Consider the following 17,862-nt stretch of genomic DNA (forward strand, 5'->3'; position numbering starts at 1 on the left):
GAAGTCTGAATTTTTATTACCCGTACAAATCATTACTATTACATTTCCAAATCGAAGGATGGTCTTCTCTGGGACAACCCTGACACAAAAATCAATGTGTGCTGATTTGTGTTTAGTAGTACCATTTCTTCTTTGGCCTGTTTTTAACTCCTTTAATTAAACTGAAAAACAACAACATAGCAAAACCTCAAAAATGTGGCATTTCTAGTCACATAAATAATCAAACAAACACACACATTGAGAAACCATGTTGTTATTAAGATATACTCTGCTCTAAGATCTGCTGTGGTAAACAGCGGTTAACTGTGGTTAAACTTTCAAAGCGCACTTTAAGAGCGCTTTTAACATCAACAGCTTGATTTACAGCCAAGAGCGACAAAGGACATCATGATGAAACATGGTGATGTTTACTGTGATGAGTAATTTTAGCGTGTGTGTGGTTGTGAGCTATCAGTGTTTTTTATGGTCAGTCAAGAGCAGAGGTGAAGTGGATGTACTAAAAGGTTTGGTCACAGTCACTACCTGATCTATAAAAAAAACCCCCCAAAAAAACCATGTTGAAATTGGTTAAGGGTGTCTTGTTTTAATGTATTTGCAAAAAAAATGTAATTTTATTGTTCCTATAGGTCAGGGAATGCCTTTGTGATTTGACCCGTCAAAGGTTTATTCCATTTTTATGTTTGGTGCAACTTCCAAACCTTTTCTAAATGCTGTTTAGTGTCTTGTGCTTTGTTTTTTCCCCCTTCCTGATTTTTAATTTGTTAGATCGAAGAAGCCCAGACTTCAAAAAGTCCTTGGAGCGTTGTTTTAGTGAAGGGGGTCCATATAAATGTGACTTAATTTGATTTGCAACATTTACTGTCTGTAAAGCATCAGAGCTTACAGAGAAGTCTACAGCAATATTGCTTGCCTGAAGGGAGTCCCAGGTGTCTGTCAGCACTGTTATTAACAACAGAGATCGAATGCCTTTAGTTAAACAGACACAAAACGCTGCAGAGATCCATAACACACAGTAAAAACCTTTGATGATGTTAACCTTATCAAGACTTCTGGCCACTTGAGTCAACCAGCAATAGCACCAGCTGTGAACATAATTACAGTATATTGCTATACACTACAGAGATTATTTACTATATGGATCTAATCATATACAGAGGTGCATCTGTTTCTACAGACAGCTGACGAGTGGATTGAAGCATTAGCCATGTTGCACTCTTGATAGCACCCTAATCACACTTCTTTTTAAACAAATGTTTAATTTATGTAGCTGTTTAATATCAAATTAAAATCACAGATCTATGTTAGGTCTTTAACCAAGGACACTCCAGCACTTACATCAAGGACATCCTCTGTCTGATCTGAGGTCAGAATGTTGACTGTAACCTTCTGACCGTTGGAGAGACAGATGTCTAGAGCGACGTCTTCTGTGGGAATCTGCTGCGTCTCCTGTGGGAATGACACAAAACACAACAGGCTCACTTTCACGATTCAAATCATGGTTAAGGCTACGTGTTTTCATTCTTGTTGCGTCTTGTGACTTTTGTTGTTGAGCAACAAGAGAAGTAGTGTAGAAAAAAAAAAAAGGGGGTGGTCAGAGCGTAAGGTAAACATCAAGTAGGTCAGGCACAAAACATACTAGTTACTTAGACTTCTTTCAAAGCGGTCCAATGAATCTGATCAACTTTCAACACTGATGTCGAGAGCGGCTGTAGCATTTCAGGGGTTGAGATTGGAATCCAAGTTCATTCACCAAGTGCAAAGTGTTAATTTCAGTGACACAATTAATGCATTTTTTAATTTGAAACTGGCGGGAAAAAACACAAAATAAATAGGGGTCTTGATGAGAATTACTGCCATCTAAAAACAAAATTAAAGCTTGACTTTGTTTACTGGCAGAGACCGATCACAAGACATACTGTACATTAAGAACTGATTAAAGATTAAATTAAAATAAAAAGGAAAAAATATGAGAATTGTGAATTTATTGTGAATTCATTAACAAAAATAGGAGCCATATTAGCCATTACCAATTACAATTTTCATGTTCAGTCACTTGAAGTGACGTCCCATGCAATTATTGTACTATTGCCAGCTCCTGTCATTAGTGCTGCTGTGTTTGTGCTTCTGTTCAAGCCTTAACTGAACACAAAATCGATGAATAACAGCTAAGGAAACTGAACTGCCAAAACCTATGAATATTTCAAGACTGTAAATAACAGATATTGAGCTGACAAGAAATATGAAATCTTAAACTGGATAACCCCAGCTTCTTGTGTACCCAGGCAGTCTGTCACCACCTCTGCTAAATCATCTCTTATCTTCCCTGTTTCCTCAGCAGGGGGTCTCCAAGTACATCCCCGCCACTAAGGTGCGGATGAAATGACAGCACCGGGTGGTAACTCATCTCCTATTCTGCACCTGCTGTCCTCGCAGTACATAAGGCACTTGGGGGGGGAGGGGAGAGAGACAAACGCAGACTCTAATGAGAGAGGAAGACAGAGGAGGAGAAGCAGCATGGGTGCGACCATTGACTGTATGCGACGTGGCTGCAGACGAATGAATCTGTCCATGAAGGTTATTGGATTTACAGCCCCCCCCCTGGCAACGCAGGTCACAGCTTGAATGATGACAAATCAACCTTGCTACATGGTCTGAATAAGTCATTGACGCATCATCAGTTTGAAATTGCCTCTTCAGTCAGGTAACAACAACACACCATGAGTTTGCGTTTTTACAGCATTTTGCTTGAATTTTGTTGCTGCAGAAAAAAGCTTTTTGGCAAATTTAGAGGGATGAATCATAAAGTGGCTCACGTCTCCCCTTTTTTTTTTTTTTTTGACATAATGGTTCAAAAAGATCCAGCTCCCACACTCAATGCAATTATGTTGCTATATTCGGCAAAAGGTCGCTTTCTCATGAGTTTCACGTCTGATGTAATCATTTCATACATTTCTACATGCAAACCAAACCCAATGTTACACATCTAACCAACAAGTTTACAAGCCTGACTCTAACTCACTGCCAAAAGTAATTACTGAATCAGCCTTTTGGTTCAAGAAGCACGCCCTGTGTCCTAACAGGCCTATTGCTCATGTTAATGCAACAGGAAACGCTGGTCAGATTTGAAAATGATATATAAAAACTATGGCCGCCCCCTGTCACAGACCCCTAAGTCGACTGAGAGTCTTCAAGTCAAGCAGTCTTTTTTTTTTGTCAATCAAATCTTAAATTGCAAGTGTTTAATTTGTTTATTTATTCTTCTACACTTAAGATGTATTTATTTTATGTTTAAAGAGAAACACAGTACCCTAATAAGCCTATCCTGTTGAAGACGAGAAGTTATTATTTCAAAACAGACAACTTTCAGGCCTATTGTTTTTATTTTCCATCTAAAAATAATTCCAATCTTAAATAATTTCATTTGTTACTTTATTCTTGTTTAGATTTATTTATTAGTTTTTATGTTTAAAGAGAAATAAAGAAGTAGGCCTATCCTGTTGAAGAAGAGATGGCAGTTATTTCATAGCGGGCAATGCTGTGAATTTATTTTAAACTGTTTCATTTGTTTACTCATTTACATGTTTTTAATGTTTAAAATGAAATAAAATAGGCTACAAGAGCTTGATTTAAACTGAAATACATATGTGCTGCCTGTTTCATTATTCCAACAAATCCATATGGAAGCTCAACATTAGATGTCAGCAATTCAAATAGGCCGAAATTCAAATCTTGCATCATATGCAGCTGTCTTTTATTGATTTTTAAATGCTCAAAAATATGTTCCCATGACTCCGTTGCATTTAACTGTTAATGTGGTTGAAATCATCACTGAAACTCATGCCAGTGGATTTTCTGATTGCCAGATAATCAATATATAAAAAAAAAGAAAGAACAAATAGTCGAATCTTCGTATTGAACAGCCAAATCCGACTGGACTGACAAAATTCTGAGTCGGGTACAGACTTAATAAAAACACCACCAACCTGCTGTGCTTTCCTTAAGAAGCTGTTGAACATCTCGCTTGCTCCAAGCAAGGGATCCTGACGCACTGTGAAAACACAATTTGACAAAACAGTGATGAAAATTACAGAAACCAAAACAGCAACATGATAACAAAATTAGTCATACTGCATTGTGCGGTGGAATGAAATGAGCAGCAGAAGTCAAGAAGAAAAATGTTTGGTTTAGAATCGATAAATCAGCAATTAGTTAAGGGTATTTTAGTGGATGTTATATAAACATCCTTAAACTGAGCTATTTCGTAATTCCTAATTTTCCTCTTATCATGCAATTTGACTTTGTTGCCGTGAAATGGGCTTGACCTTTCAAAACATTTATCAAGGCAATCAGCTTCACATATAAAAAATGGCGCTTCACGAACTGAAGTTAATAAATACATTAACTTGCCATCTGGCAGAAGTTAAAGTAACTATAAATTATTACAGTCTACAGTTTAATCGTAACGTAGGCCCCGGATTTGGTTAAAGACTTTCCACTTTTTTTGTCTGTTGAGGCAGTTTTCAATTGCACTGCAGTGAATTTCTGCATTATAACTTTGTATGACAATATGACAAAGTATGTGTAGTAGCCTATACACTATTGTCCTTATATAAATTCCTCAAACCGTTTGACAAAATGTCAAAGTTCTGTGAGCCATCTGAGTCAGAGCACATTGTGTTTGTGGCAGTTCATTTTCCATAACTATGTAAAAGCCATGATGTAACCAAGTGAACTCCTAGCCAAGAACACCCTGTGTGCGTATGCTCCCAGACTATGAGCAAATACACACTTGAACAACGCTTCCTTGTTCTGCTGTAACTGCCAGTGCTTGAGAGGATTAAAACAAACCCTCCGCATTGCTGCCAGTTTCACTTATTCATTTGTGTATGCAGAAAGTTCACCCTCGACCCGTTCGCAAAATGTTGGCAACATGCTACAAAACCTCCCAAAATGGGATATGAAACTCGAGTAGCGTTCTTGAACATGATATAAGACTTGGAAAAGAAACCTTTCAAAACAGTCATGAGGCATTTTTACTAAAACAATAACTAGGGCTTCACTGCTGCTGTAAACAGAACAAAAACATGAATTATTCTTCAAAAACATTCATCTTTTCATTTAGAGAAAAGCTAAGTATCCATCCCTGGAGGAGGCACATCATCACGAGAGAGTCCAAACTCATAAAACTTTTACATACACATAACAGATCTGAAATCCTGAGTAATGATTTTCTTTTTCTTTTTTTTTTTTTTTAAAATCAGGTGTGTCAGCATAACTGCAGTGACTAGTGAGGCTTTGGCTGAGTGTCCCAGCTCACTCTGTGCTCAGATCATCACTTCTTTTGTGAAACTCTTCAGCTTTTATGTGGCATGAAGAAACCAGCGTATGGCTGGACTCCACTCAGACACCAAGCCAACTCATTCTTGTGATTGTTGCGGAGGAGCAAACATTTCAAGGAAATTGTGTTTATTCTGCAAAGTTACACTTTTTCAAAGACAATGTCTTTCATTTGTAGTGTTTTTTTCCCCCCCTTTCACAAAATGAAAAACAAAATCCCCCCTCACGCTTAAAAAGGAAAAATAATTGTCAGGGCTGTGTGTGCTGCAATTCAGAGAAGAATAGCATCTAATTTAAACACTGACAAAAACGACTATATTGTAGCTGGAATTTCTCAAGCAGAAATGAAATGTGAAATGCAACACAAGCCATCTGTTAAAAAAAAAAAAAAAAAAGTCCATTCGGCATGAATAACTTACCAGCCTGCATGTATTTCTCCAGCTGTTCTCGTCTCTGTTCGACCTCAGCAGGAGTCAGTGTGAAGATCTTCTTTGGAGGGAAGGCAGGCACCACATTGCTGCCATATTCTTTCTTTATCTGTTAGTGCCAAACAGAAGATGTGAAACTAAACACAGAGGCTGCAGTGCAGCAGGCTATGCAACCTGTATTTATTATATATGTGCTCATATGATTAAACCTGTTAACTTCAGTACAGAGCAGCAGTCTCTTGAATTAAAGAGTTGTGCATTCATTTTTCTAAGAGGTATGTTCATGCAGTTTGAGATGAATCACAGGTTTATTTTAAGCCCTGTTTCAATGACTAGCTGCCGGAGTTTCCGTGCATAACACACACACAGACACATCTGGAACCCTGAATGTCTCGTCATTCCAAGTTTACTTTGTCTTCCAGCTTCTTGACTCATTTCTTCCCATTTTCTATCATCTGAAGGCTGGTAGCTTTGAACCGTGGAAGTCTTAAACTAAGCCCTCGCTGATCTAAAATCGCACATCAAAAGTGGTTTAATTTTAACCTGCTTGCTGCTGGAGGCAAAAGCGGCACGTCAGACTCATCATTAGGAATTCACTAACACATTTTTTTCTCATTATGTAAAAAAAAAACTCAGGTCTTGCACATATGGTACAATGAAGGAAGGCCACTGTCAGTGCTGGAGGAAGAGAGGTGATTTTCACCTCAACGTACTGCCCTTTGGTATTTTTCAGTACGTCAGAGCCAGCACTGGTTATACATACAAATCAGCTCTCGTGCCCTTAGACTGTACGAGCAGATATAGAGACACATAAGAGTCGCTTGACAGAACTCCCTTTTCTCCCTGTGGACTTTAAACAGGATCTGGATCTAGCAGAGGTGTGGCCTCGTTACAACTCTACACAAGGGAAACGATTAACATTCAGATTTTGTCAACGGTAACTGTGTGTGTTTCGGGGTCATGCGTACACCACAGGAAGCACTTAAAGATTGGAGTGTGTCTTGCCCACACCCTGTTGCCAAGCAACGGTAAAACTGTGCGACCGGATAACACTGTCTTGAGGATAGAAATAGCAAAGTTTGGCCCTTGCTTTCTTATTTAATAATGTGTGAAAACAGGGGACAGGGCACTTGTTCTTATGCTATGGCGTATATTTTCTAGCACAAAGAGCTCACAGGTAGTCAGCAACAATAATCCACATCTTAAAAAACGCATCTCCCTCTTTGACAAGTAAATGAATTTCCACCAATAGCATTACAGAAAAACAATTAGATACTGAATAAACGAATTCGCTAGTAACAGCTCACACAATTAACCGTGGCTCCGTATAAAGTTTCACTGAGGCTTAAGACCAGGCAACCAGAGACTTTCCGACAACATTTCTTTTTCAGATTAAGTTCCTTTTCCCAGCAGGTGAAGTGAAAGAAAGGCCAAGAACATTCCTTCCATGTCACCCACCCCCTCCACCCTCCTCTACAATACCGCCTATTTACATGCAATGGTTTGAACTCTTGGAGGAATAAGAGCAGAAGACATCAAGTCACCGTGGCCGTGATTCAAACCGATGGAAGGCTGGCATATCGACTGTGCGACACAAAAGACGAGTGAAAGGTCACATTTGGTGGATGTTGTGGCATTTAAACAGCGTTCGGTGCACCGTGCATGCAGACCGATCACTTCTGGTCCAACTCATACTGACAGCAAATTAGTAAATAGTGATCGTTAAAGGCTTACCTGTTCGTGGAGGCCGAGAAGTTGACTGTAGCGTACCCGGCAGTGCAGCACACCATTGACATGGATGTTGTAGGCCTGTGGGAGAGAAATTAAAATCTGAGGAGGAAGGCTTTAATAGTGCAGAGGGAATAAACATCAAAAGCTTATATTGATCTGCTTGAAATGCTCGTAGGTGGAACTGCAGACACGAAAATGTCAAGATAAAAGACTCAAACAGATATGTATGGATAGAACTATTATTAAATGTAAAATCACAATCTTGTTTCAAATACAAGCTTGATAAAATAGTTTCCTGTCCAGACTTGATAGTAATCTTGTGGTGAACCTCTGAGAAAAAAAATACTGGTGACATCCTGTACCTTGAGCACTTCTGATTTCACTCAAAGACAGTTCAAAACAACCTCAGTCTCCTTGCATCTCATCTCATCAGTGAGCGTTTCCTCGCTCTGTTTTCATTAGTGAGATCAAACAAATGAAGTGTGAATCAAACCCTACTGACTTCCAAAGGGGGAAAACAGAACCTGCTGAACATTTTCCAATCAAAACAGCTGCTATGATTATGCAGAGGTAAATTAATACAGAGAGCAAAGCTCACATGGGGGAATCTTTAATTCTTTCTGAGACTTGTTTGTTTTGACAGGAGCTATCACTGGATACTCACCCCCCCAAAAAACTACCATTTGGAATCAGCAATCACAGAAAGTAAATCTATTTTTAAGTCAGATGCCTTATTAAGTGTTGGGAATGATACTTAACCACATGAAAAACAAAGTGATACTTCAGTTATGCCCTCAGGAGAAGAAAAAATATAGTATTTTAAGCTTGCCCGAAAACAGCCTCACTTACAGAAAAAGCACCCTTTAACTGTAAAACAATGCAATGTTTTCCACAAGGTACCACAAGTCTATTCAAACACCAGCCAACCCTGCAACACGGGATACTGAAAGTGACTATTATTTGTTTTGTGAGCGAAAATGGCTCAAAAATACAACACAGAAACCTTATAAGTATAACACATGATTAAAATATGTCACGGCTTTGAGTAATATTTTGTTAAAAAACAGTTACTGGCTGCTGCTGATTCCTGGAAAATTTGATACAACATAAAAGGACTTTTGAAGACCACACTGTTGCATGAAACTGCACGTACCATCCACTACTACACTCTTTAGCACCCAAGAAAGTGGTTTACGATCGTGACTGAACTATTTTGTTTTTGACAATAATATTTCCTTCCTCACTGGCTCAGAAATATCAGCTTCCACCAGGCTGTGTACAGCTCTGGACATGGATGAGAGGAAGTGCGCCCTGTATGCTTGTTGAAGCCATTTCCCGTTTGGGTGTCAAGGCAGAAAGTCAGTTCTTAAATCTCCTTCACCTTCTGTTTCGATGAATATTTATAGTCAACACGGTGGGTCATCTGTCAAGACTAAAAGAGTTTTGCAGAATCCTGATGGCGTCGTTGCGTGCAGTTGCGCATGCCACTGCTGACCTATACAAGCGATCGATAGGAAAACAGATAAAGTACAAACCAAAACTTCTAGAGGGAAAGAGGAAAGCTACAGAATTTGGAGGAAGGCCAACAAATGAGCAGAAAGATGTGTGCAGTATCCAGGCAGGAAGGAAGAATGAGTATGCAGAATGTGTGACTCTGTTTGACCTGACAAAATACTACCCAGTTTTTTTTTGTGTGAATTGCAAGCAGTTCAATGAAGGGACAGTTTAACTGGGCATACTTTATGGCTCTTAACACATTAATACTGTATGCCTGCACACTGACTTCAAACCACAAATTGATTTAAATAGGTTTAAATCCAGGTTAAATCTGTATCAGGTCAACCTGACGAAGATCAGAATTGGATTACAATGCTTATTTAAACATATTTGTAGTTTAGAGTCAGTGTGCAAGTGTTATCTGTTTCACCGATGTTGTTTTCTAGTTGCACTGCACCTACATGTGATGTGCATACACTTTTTCTAATAAGAGAGTGTATCTGAACACATTTGGAAAATGTTTATTTGCTCACTACCAGATACAGGCTGATACAGGCATGCAGTTGGTCATGACCCCCATTGCATTGCAACACTAAACTGAAGCAGGTTAACTTGTTCATATCTAAGCCCTAACTTATTCCCGATCCAAAGTAAATGAGTCACCGTCATTCACTATAATGCCAAAGTCTCTTTTACACACCCCCAAACAAACTGTAAAAGAGAAGAAGATAGAAGTGTACCAGACAACAGGAAGTGTGCGCACTCAAAAACAAAGATTTGTCTGTGCTTGCACTGGAATAGCACCATATTTAAAAAACTGCAGCCCTTGTTATTCTAAAAAGCCCTGTGCAAACTCGGCAGATTCTTGGCCCTGCTGGTTCCAAGGTACACAGCCCATCTCTCAGCATTATAATCAAGCAAAGTCCCTTCCTGTAGACTGGTTTACAGGAAGGGTCACAATGACAGTCACACGACTGCCAGCTGAGAGGTGAAAAGCCGTTCTTTCCCACTGCTATACAGGCGAAAAAAAAAAAAAAAGTGCCCAGCCAGGTAGAAAACAGCCAGAGGTGACACGTATTGACTTTAAACAGCAAGAGTAAGTGTTTGCAGAACAATATGGAGGGGAAAAAACATGACAATAGATCCGTTTCAAGTTGAAAATCCCTGCACAACTTCTTCTTCTTAAAAAAAGTATGTCACTAGGTTGATTTCCAAAGATAATTCTGTACTTCTCTGTGCAGCAGGAACACTGAAGACAGACACGTTCAAATATTAATAAGCTTATTCCAAGATTTTTTTTTTTCCTTCTTCTTTGGAGCACATGGAGTCAAGATGGGAAATAGTCATTCACAGGTGTGTGACATTGAGAACAGCTAGTGTGATGTCACATGGAAATCAGATGTTGCAGATGTTATTTCAAAGCATCTGGAGAGTATGAGAGAAGCTGTGTTCTTCTATATAGCATCTGACACAAAAACGGTTTTGACAACGAATATATACCTAATGTTCTAAATGGATCCAAGATTATTTGTTGTGGTGCTGTTATTCGTTATACATAGCGGACGGGAAATAAACTTGAACCCAAGCTGTTCCCTAGCAACATAATGACTTCTGTTCATGTACAGCCCCGGCATGTTAATAGACGCACATTCACACAAATGCTGTTTCTAAATCATCAAGCTACATAAAAAACAGAAGAAATTATTTGAGTTGCCAGTTCCTCTTTGGATCAGTACTGCCACACATTAGCACATATGTGTCTGCGGCTGGCGTTCACACCAAACAAACCGTCACAAAGGCTCAAAATGTTTTATATCTGTAATACTTCACTATAGATGTCCTTGACCAACCTCCATGAATCATACTCTCTGAACATTACAGTGCATCTCTGCCAATGTATCTGTCAAGGCAATGCAATGAGTATTACCTTTCAACCATAATGGCTATTCAGGGTGCTTTAGATAAAGCATAAAAACAACATTTAAAAGACAATAAGAAAGAGAGCGGAGTGAAAGAAAATAAACACATAGTTAGTCTCAGGGAGGCTGCTCTACAACCAAGTGAGACGATGGGAGCCACAGATTATTTCTACTCTTGATATGCTGTCAAGACACGGCTGTGTTTAGACTGATATATCCAGCTTTGGCTATATTTTCTTCTCTGATGAACAAGGAGGATTGCGATATCATGGTGGTAAGCCTCAAATCTCTAGAAGAATTGAAGTGCTGACTCAAACCGTTAAAACAAAAGGGACTTTGTTGTTTGAGGCTGAGGAAATCAGAGCTCGGGCCACACTTTCCTCAGGTGGCTCAGTGACAGTTTAATTGACAACATGTCAACTTAAGCCACACCACTGCAGTCAGTGCAGTATTTAGTGGCTACATTACCATAGCTGCCATGCAAGATAAAGTTGATGTTGAATCATGATGAAAGACAGAGGTTGCTTCCCTGTTGATGTTTTCAACGGCCTCTTGTAATTATACTCAAGTCTAGGCAGGTTTTCGTAAAGGTTAAAAACACTTTTACTCAACTTCCTCACGTAGATCGAGATTATTCACCTATCTAGGCTGCATCCTTCAGAAACACGATCATTATATATGTGATAAAAATTAGCATTTTGTGGTCCAACTGGCGGTATAGCTGGTTTTTGTATTGCTTTAAACAGTTGTTTTTGCCTTCTGACATCACGGCCCGTGCTATCAGTTCACGTTTTAAGGGACTATTTAGTAAACACAAACTAATGCTGCATTGACATTAGCCCGACCTGTGGCCAGCTGAAACACAAGCTAAGTGAAAGCAGGTAAAAACAAAAACACTAAATGTTCATGCTCACCACATATGTTGATCCATTTTCTCCCGAACGAACCTCCGTTTCAGGTATGGAAAAATGCATTTTTTCTTAGCTCGAAACACAGCCTGCTGCCAGACGAACCAAGAAGTCCTTTAACTGCACCACAGCTTACGATGGAGAAGAAGACACCACAGTTTCCCCCACAAAGTCCACTGCAGTGACTGTCGGCGGTGACTACGGAGGAGGAGGAGGCATTCACACGGTTTGTAAGTCCGGGGGGAAAGCGGTGGCAGGCTGGAGGAGACTGCTGACGACTTTATTATCTGGCCAACAACTCATGTACCAACTAGCCTTCGCATAAAACTTCTCCCACGTCAGTGTTAAACTTTTCTAACTGCCGTCCCCGTAGCAGCCATGTTGCAAGTGTCGAGTAATTACACCTTCACCGCTGGCGTTAAAATGTCTTTTTTTCACCCACTTTTACGTAATTCGTGGTAAATTACAACCGCTCACAGTTAAGTTGGAATTGAGTTTTAGCGTTTACGCGTAACTCTACTCATTAGCGCAACCAGATGAAGTTTCGGGATGAAAGCTGCAGTTGGTTCCTGCAAACCGCACAGCGTCGCAGAGCCGTTGGTAAAAGCTTACGAAATGTGAGGGGGGGGGGACAGTTGCACTTGTTGTGGTTTTGCTTGTTTTTCCCGTCTCCTACATCTGCTGACGAAATATCTACACGGCGACCAAAGACGTACATAGACATAAGATGATAGAAATCACAGCAAAAAGCGAGTGTGTCACTGCCATCAAGCTAAGATGTGTAGTCAATGTATCTAGTGGCCCATCAAGAGGCATTGCAACAATCCCTGTGGTCCAAACCATTTTTTTTCCAGCCGGGGGTGTTTCCGCTCTGTGCAGGTAAAAAATATGTGAAAATTGCTATAAATGTCTGTCACACGTCTTTACACGTATAGATAGAACATTTAAATATATCTTATACATACACCACAAGCATGTTTTTCTTTGTATTTTGATGTTTATGACATCGCCTAACTTGAAGTCCCCACTTTATTTGGTCTAGCCGAAAGTGACAGCGAGAGCGCAGTCAAAATTCATTATGGTCAGAAAAAATGCGTCTCAGTTTATGATATTTTGTCATAGATTTTCTAGAATTAAACACGGCTGTTAATATACATTATATTAAAGACTTTCTTGAACTGTTGGGCTTTGTTGTACAAAATATTTTTAAATGAGTAAAAAAAAAATGCTCGAATGTTGTGAAGGTTTCACATTTTCGAAGGGCATAAACCTAAAACCTAATCAAGGGTTTTTCAATTACCTGAAAATTTAATTATTTGCACATATTATCAATTTATGCCACTAATAAACCGTTCAGATGCTTACTGTATGTAATAATACGCTGTTTGTTTTTTCCACTTACTACAGACGCAGATTATAGTCTACGTTAAATGCTCATAATTGAGTTTATGCGTAATTACAGCGCAAAATTAGGTTAGACTTGCGGTTTCTGGACAAGTGTTTGGAGCAGCTTCCTGTCACATGTCTGCTACAGTAGGATCATGTGACTTCAGTCGATGAAAATGAAAGCTGGGGGCCACCAGCTGAAATCTGCACTGCTTATTTTGATCTTGAATTTATGTTTTTACGCGAGTTACCAGCTGACTGAACTACAGGTAAGACAGCTGAGAGGTTGTAAAGAGTTGTTTACTTTGATTGAGTAAATAAATGTTAAATTATACGCGCGTATTATTGATAAAGACCTTGTTTTGGTGGATATACACTACAGTAGCCTCACTACAGTAGCATGATTAGGAGTACTGTCGTTTACAATCCTTTTTTTTCCATCGTCATCATTTGTAATCACAGATATGTAAGCTCTGCACCGGGACGGTCCTCAATAACACCGAGGTGGGCCAGTTCTGCTCCTCATCCGCTGGTCGGATAGAAGGACGCTGCTGTTTGAGAAATGACAACACAAGCGACCCTGAACACATCATCGGGTAAGGTCTTGACGTTGCCTTCAGGGTTTATCGGAAATACAAGAATTACATTTTGTTACATCAAGTAATAAACGGTTGATCAGGTAAATCTTAAGGTTAGAAAGAACTGCAGTTAAAATAAGAAAATAAGTTAGTAGGCAAAAAGTAGATTAATCAATATATAAAGTGTGAAAAACTAAATAATAAAAAAAAGGGTGTAGAATAAGTAAGTGTTTACTTCTTTCCTGATGTATTATTTATTTCTGTATTTTTTTTCTGCATATTTTAGCAATAATTTATTTCAGTATTTATCAATGTAAATGTTTTTGTAGCTTTATCTTTATGTATTTCTCGCTGCAGTTGTTTATATTTGTTTATCTTTGTCAATATGTTAAGTTGTAGCTTTAATATTTTGGCAAAGTAATGAATTTCAGACTAGAGACTCCAGAGGGGGGGTTGCTGGATTTTCTTCTTAAAGGTGCAGTGTGTAGAATTTAGTGGCATCTAGCGGAAGAGACTTCTAGGCAGAAATGCAATATAATATTCATAAGTAATCACCTGAAAATAAGAATCGCTGAGTTTCTGTAACCTTAGAATGAGCCCTTTATATCTACATAGGGAGCAGGTCCTCTTCCACAGAGGCCGCCATGTTGTACCGCCACATTTCTACAGTAGCCCAGAACAGACAAAGCCAACACTGGCTCTAGAGAGGGCCTTTCACGTTTTTTTTTGCGAGTTTTGCGGCCGCTGCTAGATGCCACTAAATCTTACACACTGCACCTTTAATCTACAATACTACTATTATACTACTGTTCCCACTTCAGAGTAGAAATGTGTCTGATCGGTGCTTAAAATCTTACTTGCAACATACATTCCCTTTAGTGGGAGGTTGGGAGGAGCACTGAAAGTAAGATATAGTGTTGAGTTGAGCAAACGTTTTTTCTGCTTTGTCATCAATTTGTGTATAAATTCCTATCTTCTTACTGTGTATACAAGCTACCAGTGCCAATGTTGTAGCCTTTGTCCCTATTTGACATGTAGCCCATTACTCATGCAACTTTTAAAAGTTAGTTCTGTATAACATTAACTTTGTTCTATTAGTGTTTCAACATGTTTTATTTTTGGTTTGTGTCAGGTTGGATCTGTCCAATTGTTCACTAACTCATGTGGATGATCTTCAGGAAGCATCAACAGCAGTAATGATGTATGTAAAGTAAATACAATTTCACACAACATACATAATCAAAGCTGCATGTGTAGACAAAATAACAGAATAACCTAAAAACCTCAAATCTAGAGGTTTCTTCTGTGGATGTGTTCATCAAAACAAAACAAACGCCTTCATCACATCATGTTGATTCTGCATGAACATTTGGGCCTGTTCCACTTTACTGTTTAGACTTCTGCACGGCTCCGCTCAGGAAAACATACATCACATATGCGGGTGATACCTTAGAATGATCTTATCAACATGGGAGCAATCTTAGCCAGCAGGGGTTTAGGAATGTTTCCGTTTCTAGCATCAAATAAAAACATTCATCTCTCCTACTGTCAAGGACTAAAACTCTTCAGTTACTCTTATAGAAAGAGATATTAGACCCCAGAGCACTTCCAGTACAAGGAATGTACAACTATACCTTATTCATGTTTATTATTAATATCTATATGGAACAATTTCTTTGCTTTCTTTGCAGAGACCTCTCACTCAATTCAATTGTCAACATCAGTGACTTGGTATTTCAAGGATTTATTGAGTTACATTACGTGTAAGTACCCCGTTGCAAAAATTGAACTTAAGACTATGACAGCTGCTCATGAGTATCAAGTCAGTGTTATTTCTTTGTGGCTTTTTAGGATTTTGCCAGCAGACATAGTTTGTCCAGGAGGCAACACATCCTGGGAAAAGGAGGATGTCAAAAAGGGAAATCGTTTTTGTGAAGGCCAGAAAAATATGTGCAACCAGACTGGACAGCTGTGTAAGTCTCTGCCGTGGATCCATCTATGTATGGTGTCTATTGTGTGCACCTGTCATGTCATGCTTGTTTTGTTGAAATCCGATGTGTACGCACAGTCTATTATGACATATAATAACATGTAAAGCTGGAGTAGCCTACTGGTAATACATGACATCTGTACATCTCATAATTACTGACAATTCACAGCCATTAACTGTCCGGAGAACTCCCTCTGCGGCCCCTACGGCCCCGGCTTCTTTGAGTGCAGCTGTGCTGACAACTACCACGGATACAAGTGTCTTCGAGAGGTCAGTTCTGCAGGCTGCTTTATTTGGAGCCATTTATGTTGCTATTTCAAATATTCCACTTAATTACTGACGTCTTAACATTAGTACAGTTAAATCTTTTTTTTTAAGTGATGTATTTATTAATTGTCAACAGGGGGAGTTCCCATTCCTCCAGGTGTTTGGGCCTCTCGGAGCATCCACAGTGGTGATCTCTGTCCTGCTGTGGGTCACCCAGAGACGGAAGGTCAAACCACTCTGAGGCTGAACTGCATTCGACTGGCTTTTATCTTTATCTGCAATGATCTACTGAGCTGAAACTGACTGTTCTGAAAGGGAAAATGCTGACACAAAGTCTGAGGTGACCCCAGGCTTCTTTAAATATTTTATGACTTTTACACCTTTGTGGGGCAGCTATGTTTTATTTAGGGAGAATTTAAGACTGACATTTGACTTTTACAGCATAATCCCAGTAATTTTAGAGAAAGGATTTGAAAACATATTGCTCTAAGTTTTAAATTAATTAGTTTTTTTTCTCAATAATGACCACTTTTAACACTGAAGTTGTAATGTTGACTGACACAAGGTTTTAATTAAGGTAATAGGTTGTGTTAAACAAAATCCTACTTGCTGTTAACTGTGCCAAACACATAATGAATGTGTGTGAGCTTGCACAACAATGGAACTACATGTCTTGAAGCATGTTTGAGAGTATTTGTAGATTTTTATCAAATTTGAGCAAAAAATTATTGCATGTTGAACATGTACTTTACAGAGCGCAAAAAACCAAGTCGGCTTCAGTATCTGAATCATGAAGATCCCAAGTTTAACTGAACTTGGTTTTTATTCTGCAAAAGGAGTTTTATTTATAAGTGGGGCATTTTAACTACTACTGTGCAGTATATCATTTAGTTGTCACGATCACAAAGTAATCTCAGCATACAAGTGTTTTTTCAGTTGCGGTCCGGTGAACCATTAACATATTTTCATCCTTCACAACAAATAGCGATTTGTTTGTATCTAAACCTGCATAAATGTTTTTTATTAGAATAAATGAATATGGTTTATGCTGTTGCCAGGCTGTTTTACCACGTTGCACGTTTCAGCTCCAAGTTGAAACAAGACTCGATACTGCTGAAAAATGATCTCCCTCTGATTGTACTTTTTGTTCATCAGTCACATGTGATAATTTGGAAAATGTCTTGATGTTGATGGGCAGGTAGTTTTGATGCTTCTTCCCAATGAGATTCAGGGTTCTATTAAAAACTTTAAAAGAGAAGCAGAGTCCCTCTATTCCTTTCCCTGTGTTATCATATTGACATTATGCATATATATAAAAAAAATCTGTATTAGAACAATTTTCATAGACTTCTGGAAATACACCAAGTAACCCAACTGTTAAAGAAATATGGCGTCATTAATGGATATCTTAATTGTATGTTCCATAAATACATGGTCAGCTAACAACCTCAAAACTACGTAAATCTCTGAATGAGTGCAATGTGTTCATATCAAATGTTACATTAACTAATAAATGACAACTGTCAAGAAAATTAAGCTGTTTTAGGTAAACTGTTCTTATTTCCCTGTGTTTAAGGCTTAATCTGACACAAGAGCATTGTGTTGACTGTTTTACTACCTGGTTAATGTCTTACTTTTCCTTCCCCTCTTCAGCTGATCAGGTTATTAAAAACTAGTCTGGGGACTTTATGAGCCATAAAATCCTTCCGAGATCCAAATATAATTATGGGGTCATTTCTGGTTAGTTAAACTTGCACGCTGTGGTTAACAACAGGAACATGTTGTGGAGAATAATGGAATTGTTCTGCTTTACATCCTGGA

General features: G+C 38.8%; 2 protein-coding genes across 2 annotated transcripts in view; one reads left to right on the plus strand and one right to left on the minus strand.

Moving 5' to 3' along the window:
* The window catches only part of snx17 (sorting nexin 17), a 28,662-nt gene extending 16,704 nt beyond the window's left edge, over window positions 1–11,958 (minus strand). The window contains exons 1-5 of the mRNA XM_042390091.1: window positions 11,827–11,958; window positions 7,500–7,574; window positions 5,757–5,874; window positions 3,984–4,048; window positions 1,336–1,446 (exon numbers count right to left, since the gene is read on the minus strand). Of these exons, the coding sequence (XP_042246025.1) occupies window positions 1,336–1,446; window positions 3,984–4,048; window positions 5,757–5,874; window positions 7,500–7,574; window positions 11,827–11,886 (429 nt within the window). The 5' untranslated portion in view covers window positions 11,887–11,958. The remainder of the gene's footprint in view (window positions 1–1,335; window positions 1,447–3,983; window positions 4,049–5,756; window positions 5,875–7,499; window positions 7,575–11,826) is intronic.
* Window positions 11,959–13,376: 1,418 nt separating this feature from the next.
* Window positions 13,377–17,299, plus strand: atraid (all-trans retinoic acid-induced differentiation factor). The gene is made up of 7 exons (XM_042390092.1): window positions 13,377–13,475; window positions 13,669–13,802; window positions 14,917–14,985; window positions 15,476–15,547; window positions 15,636–15,757; window positions 15,944–16,044; window positions 16,178–17,299. Exons 1-7 carry the CDS (start codon window positions 13,377–13,379, stop codon window positions 16,280–16,282), a joined length of 702 nt encoding a protein of 233 aa, XP_042246026.1. The 3' UTR covers window positions 16,283–17,299.
* Window positions 17,300–17,862: the final 563 nt, after the last annotated feature.

This window comes from Thunnus maccoyii, chromosome 17 (genome assembly GCF_910596095.1).
Source record: "Thunnus maccoyii chromosome 17, fThuMac1.1, whole genome shotgun sequence".
Classification (NCBI taxonomy): Eukaryota; Metazoa; Chordata; class Actinopteri; order Scombriformes; family Scombridae; genus Thunnus; species Thunnus maccoyii.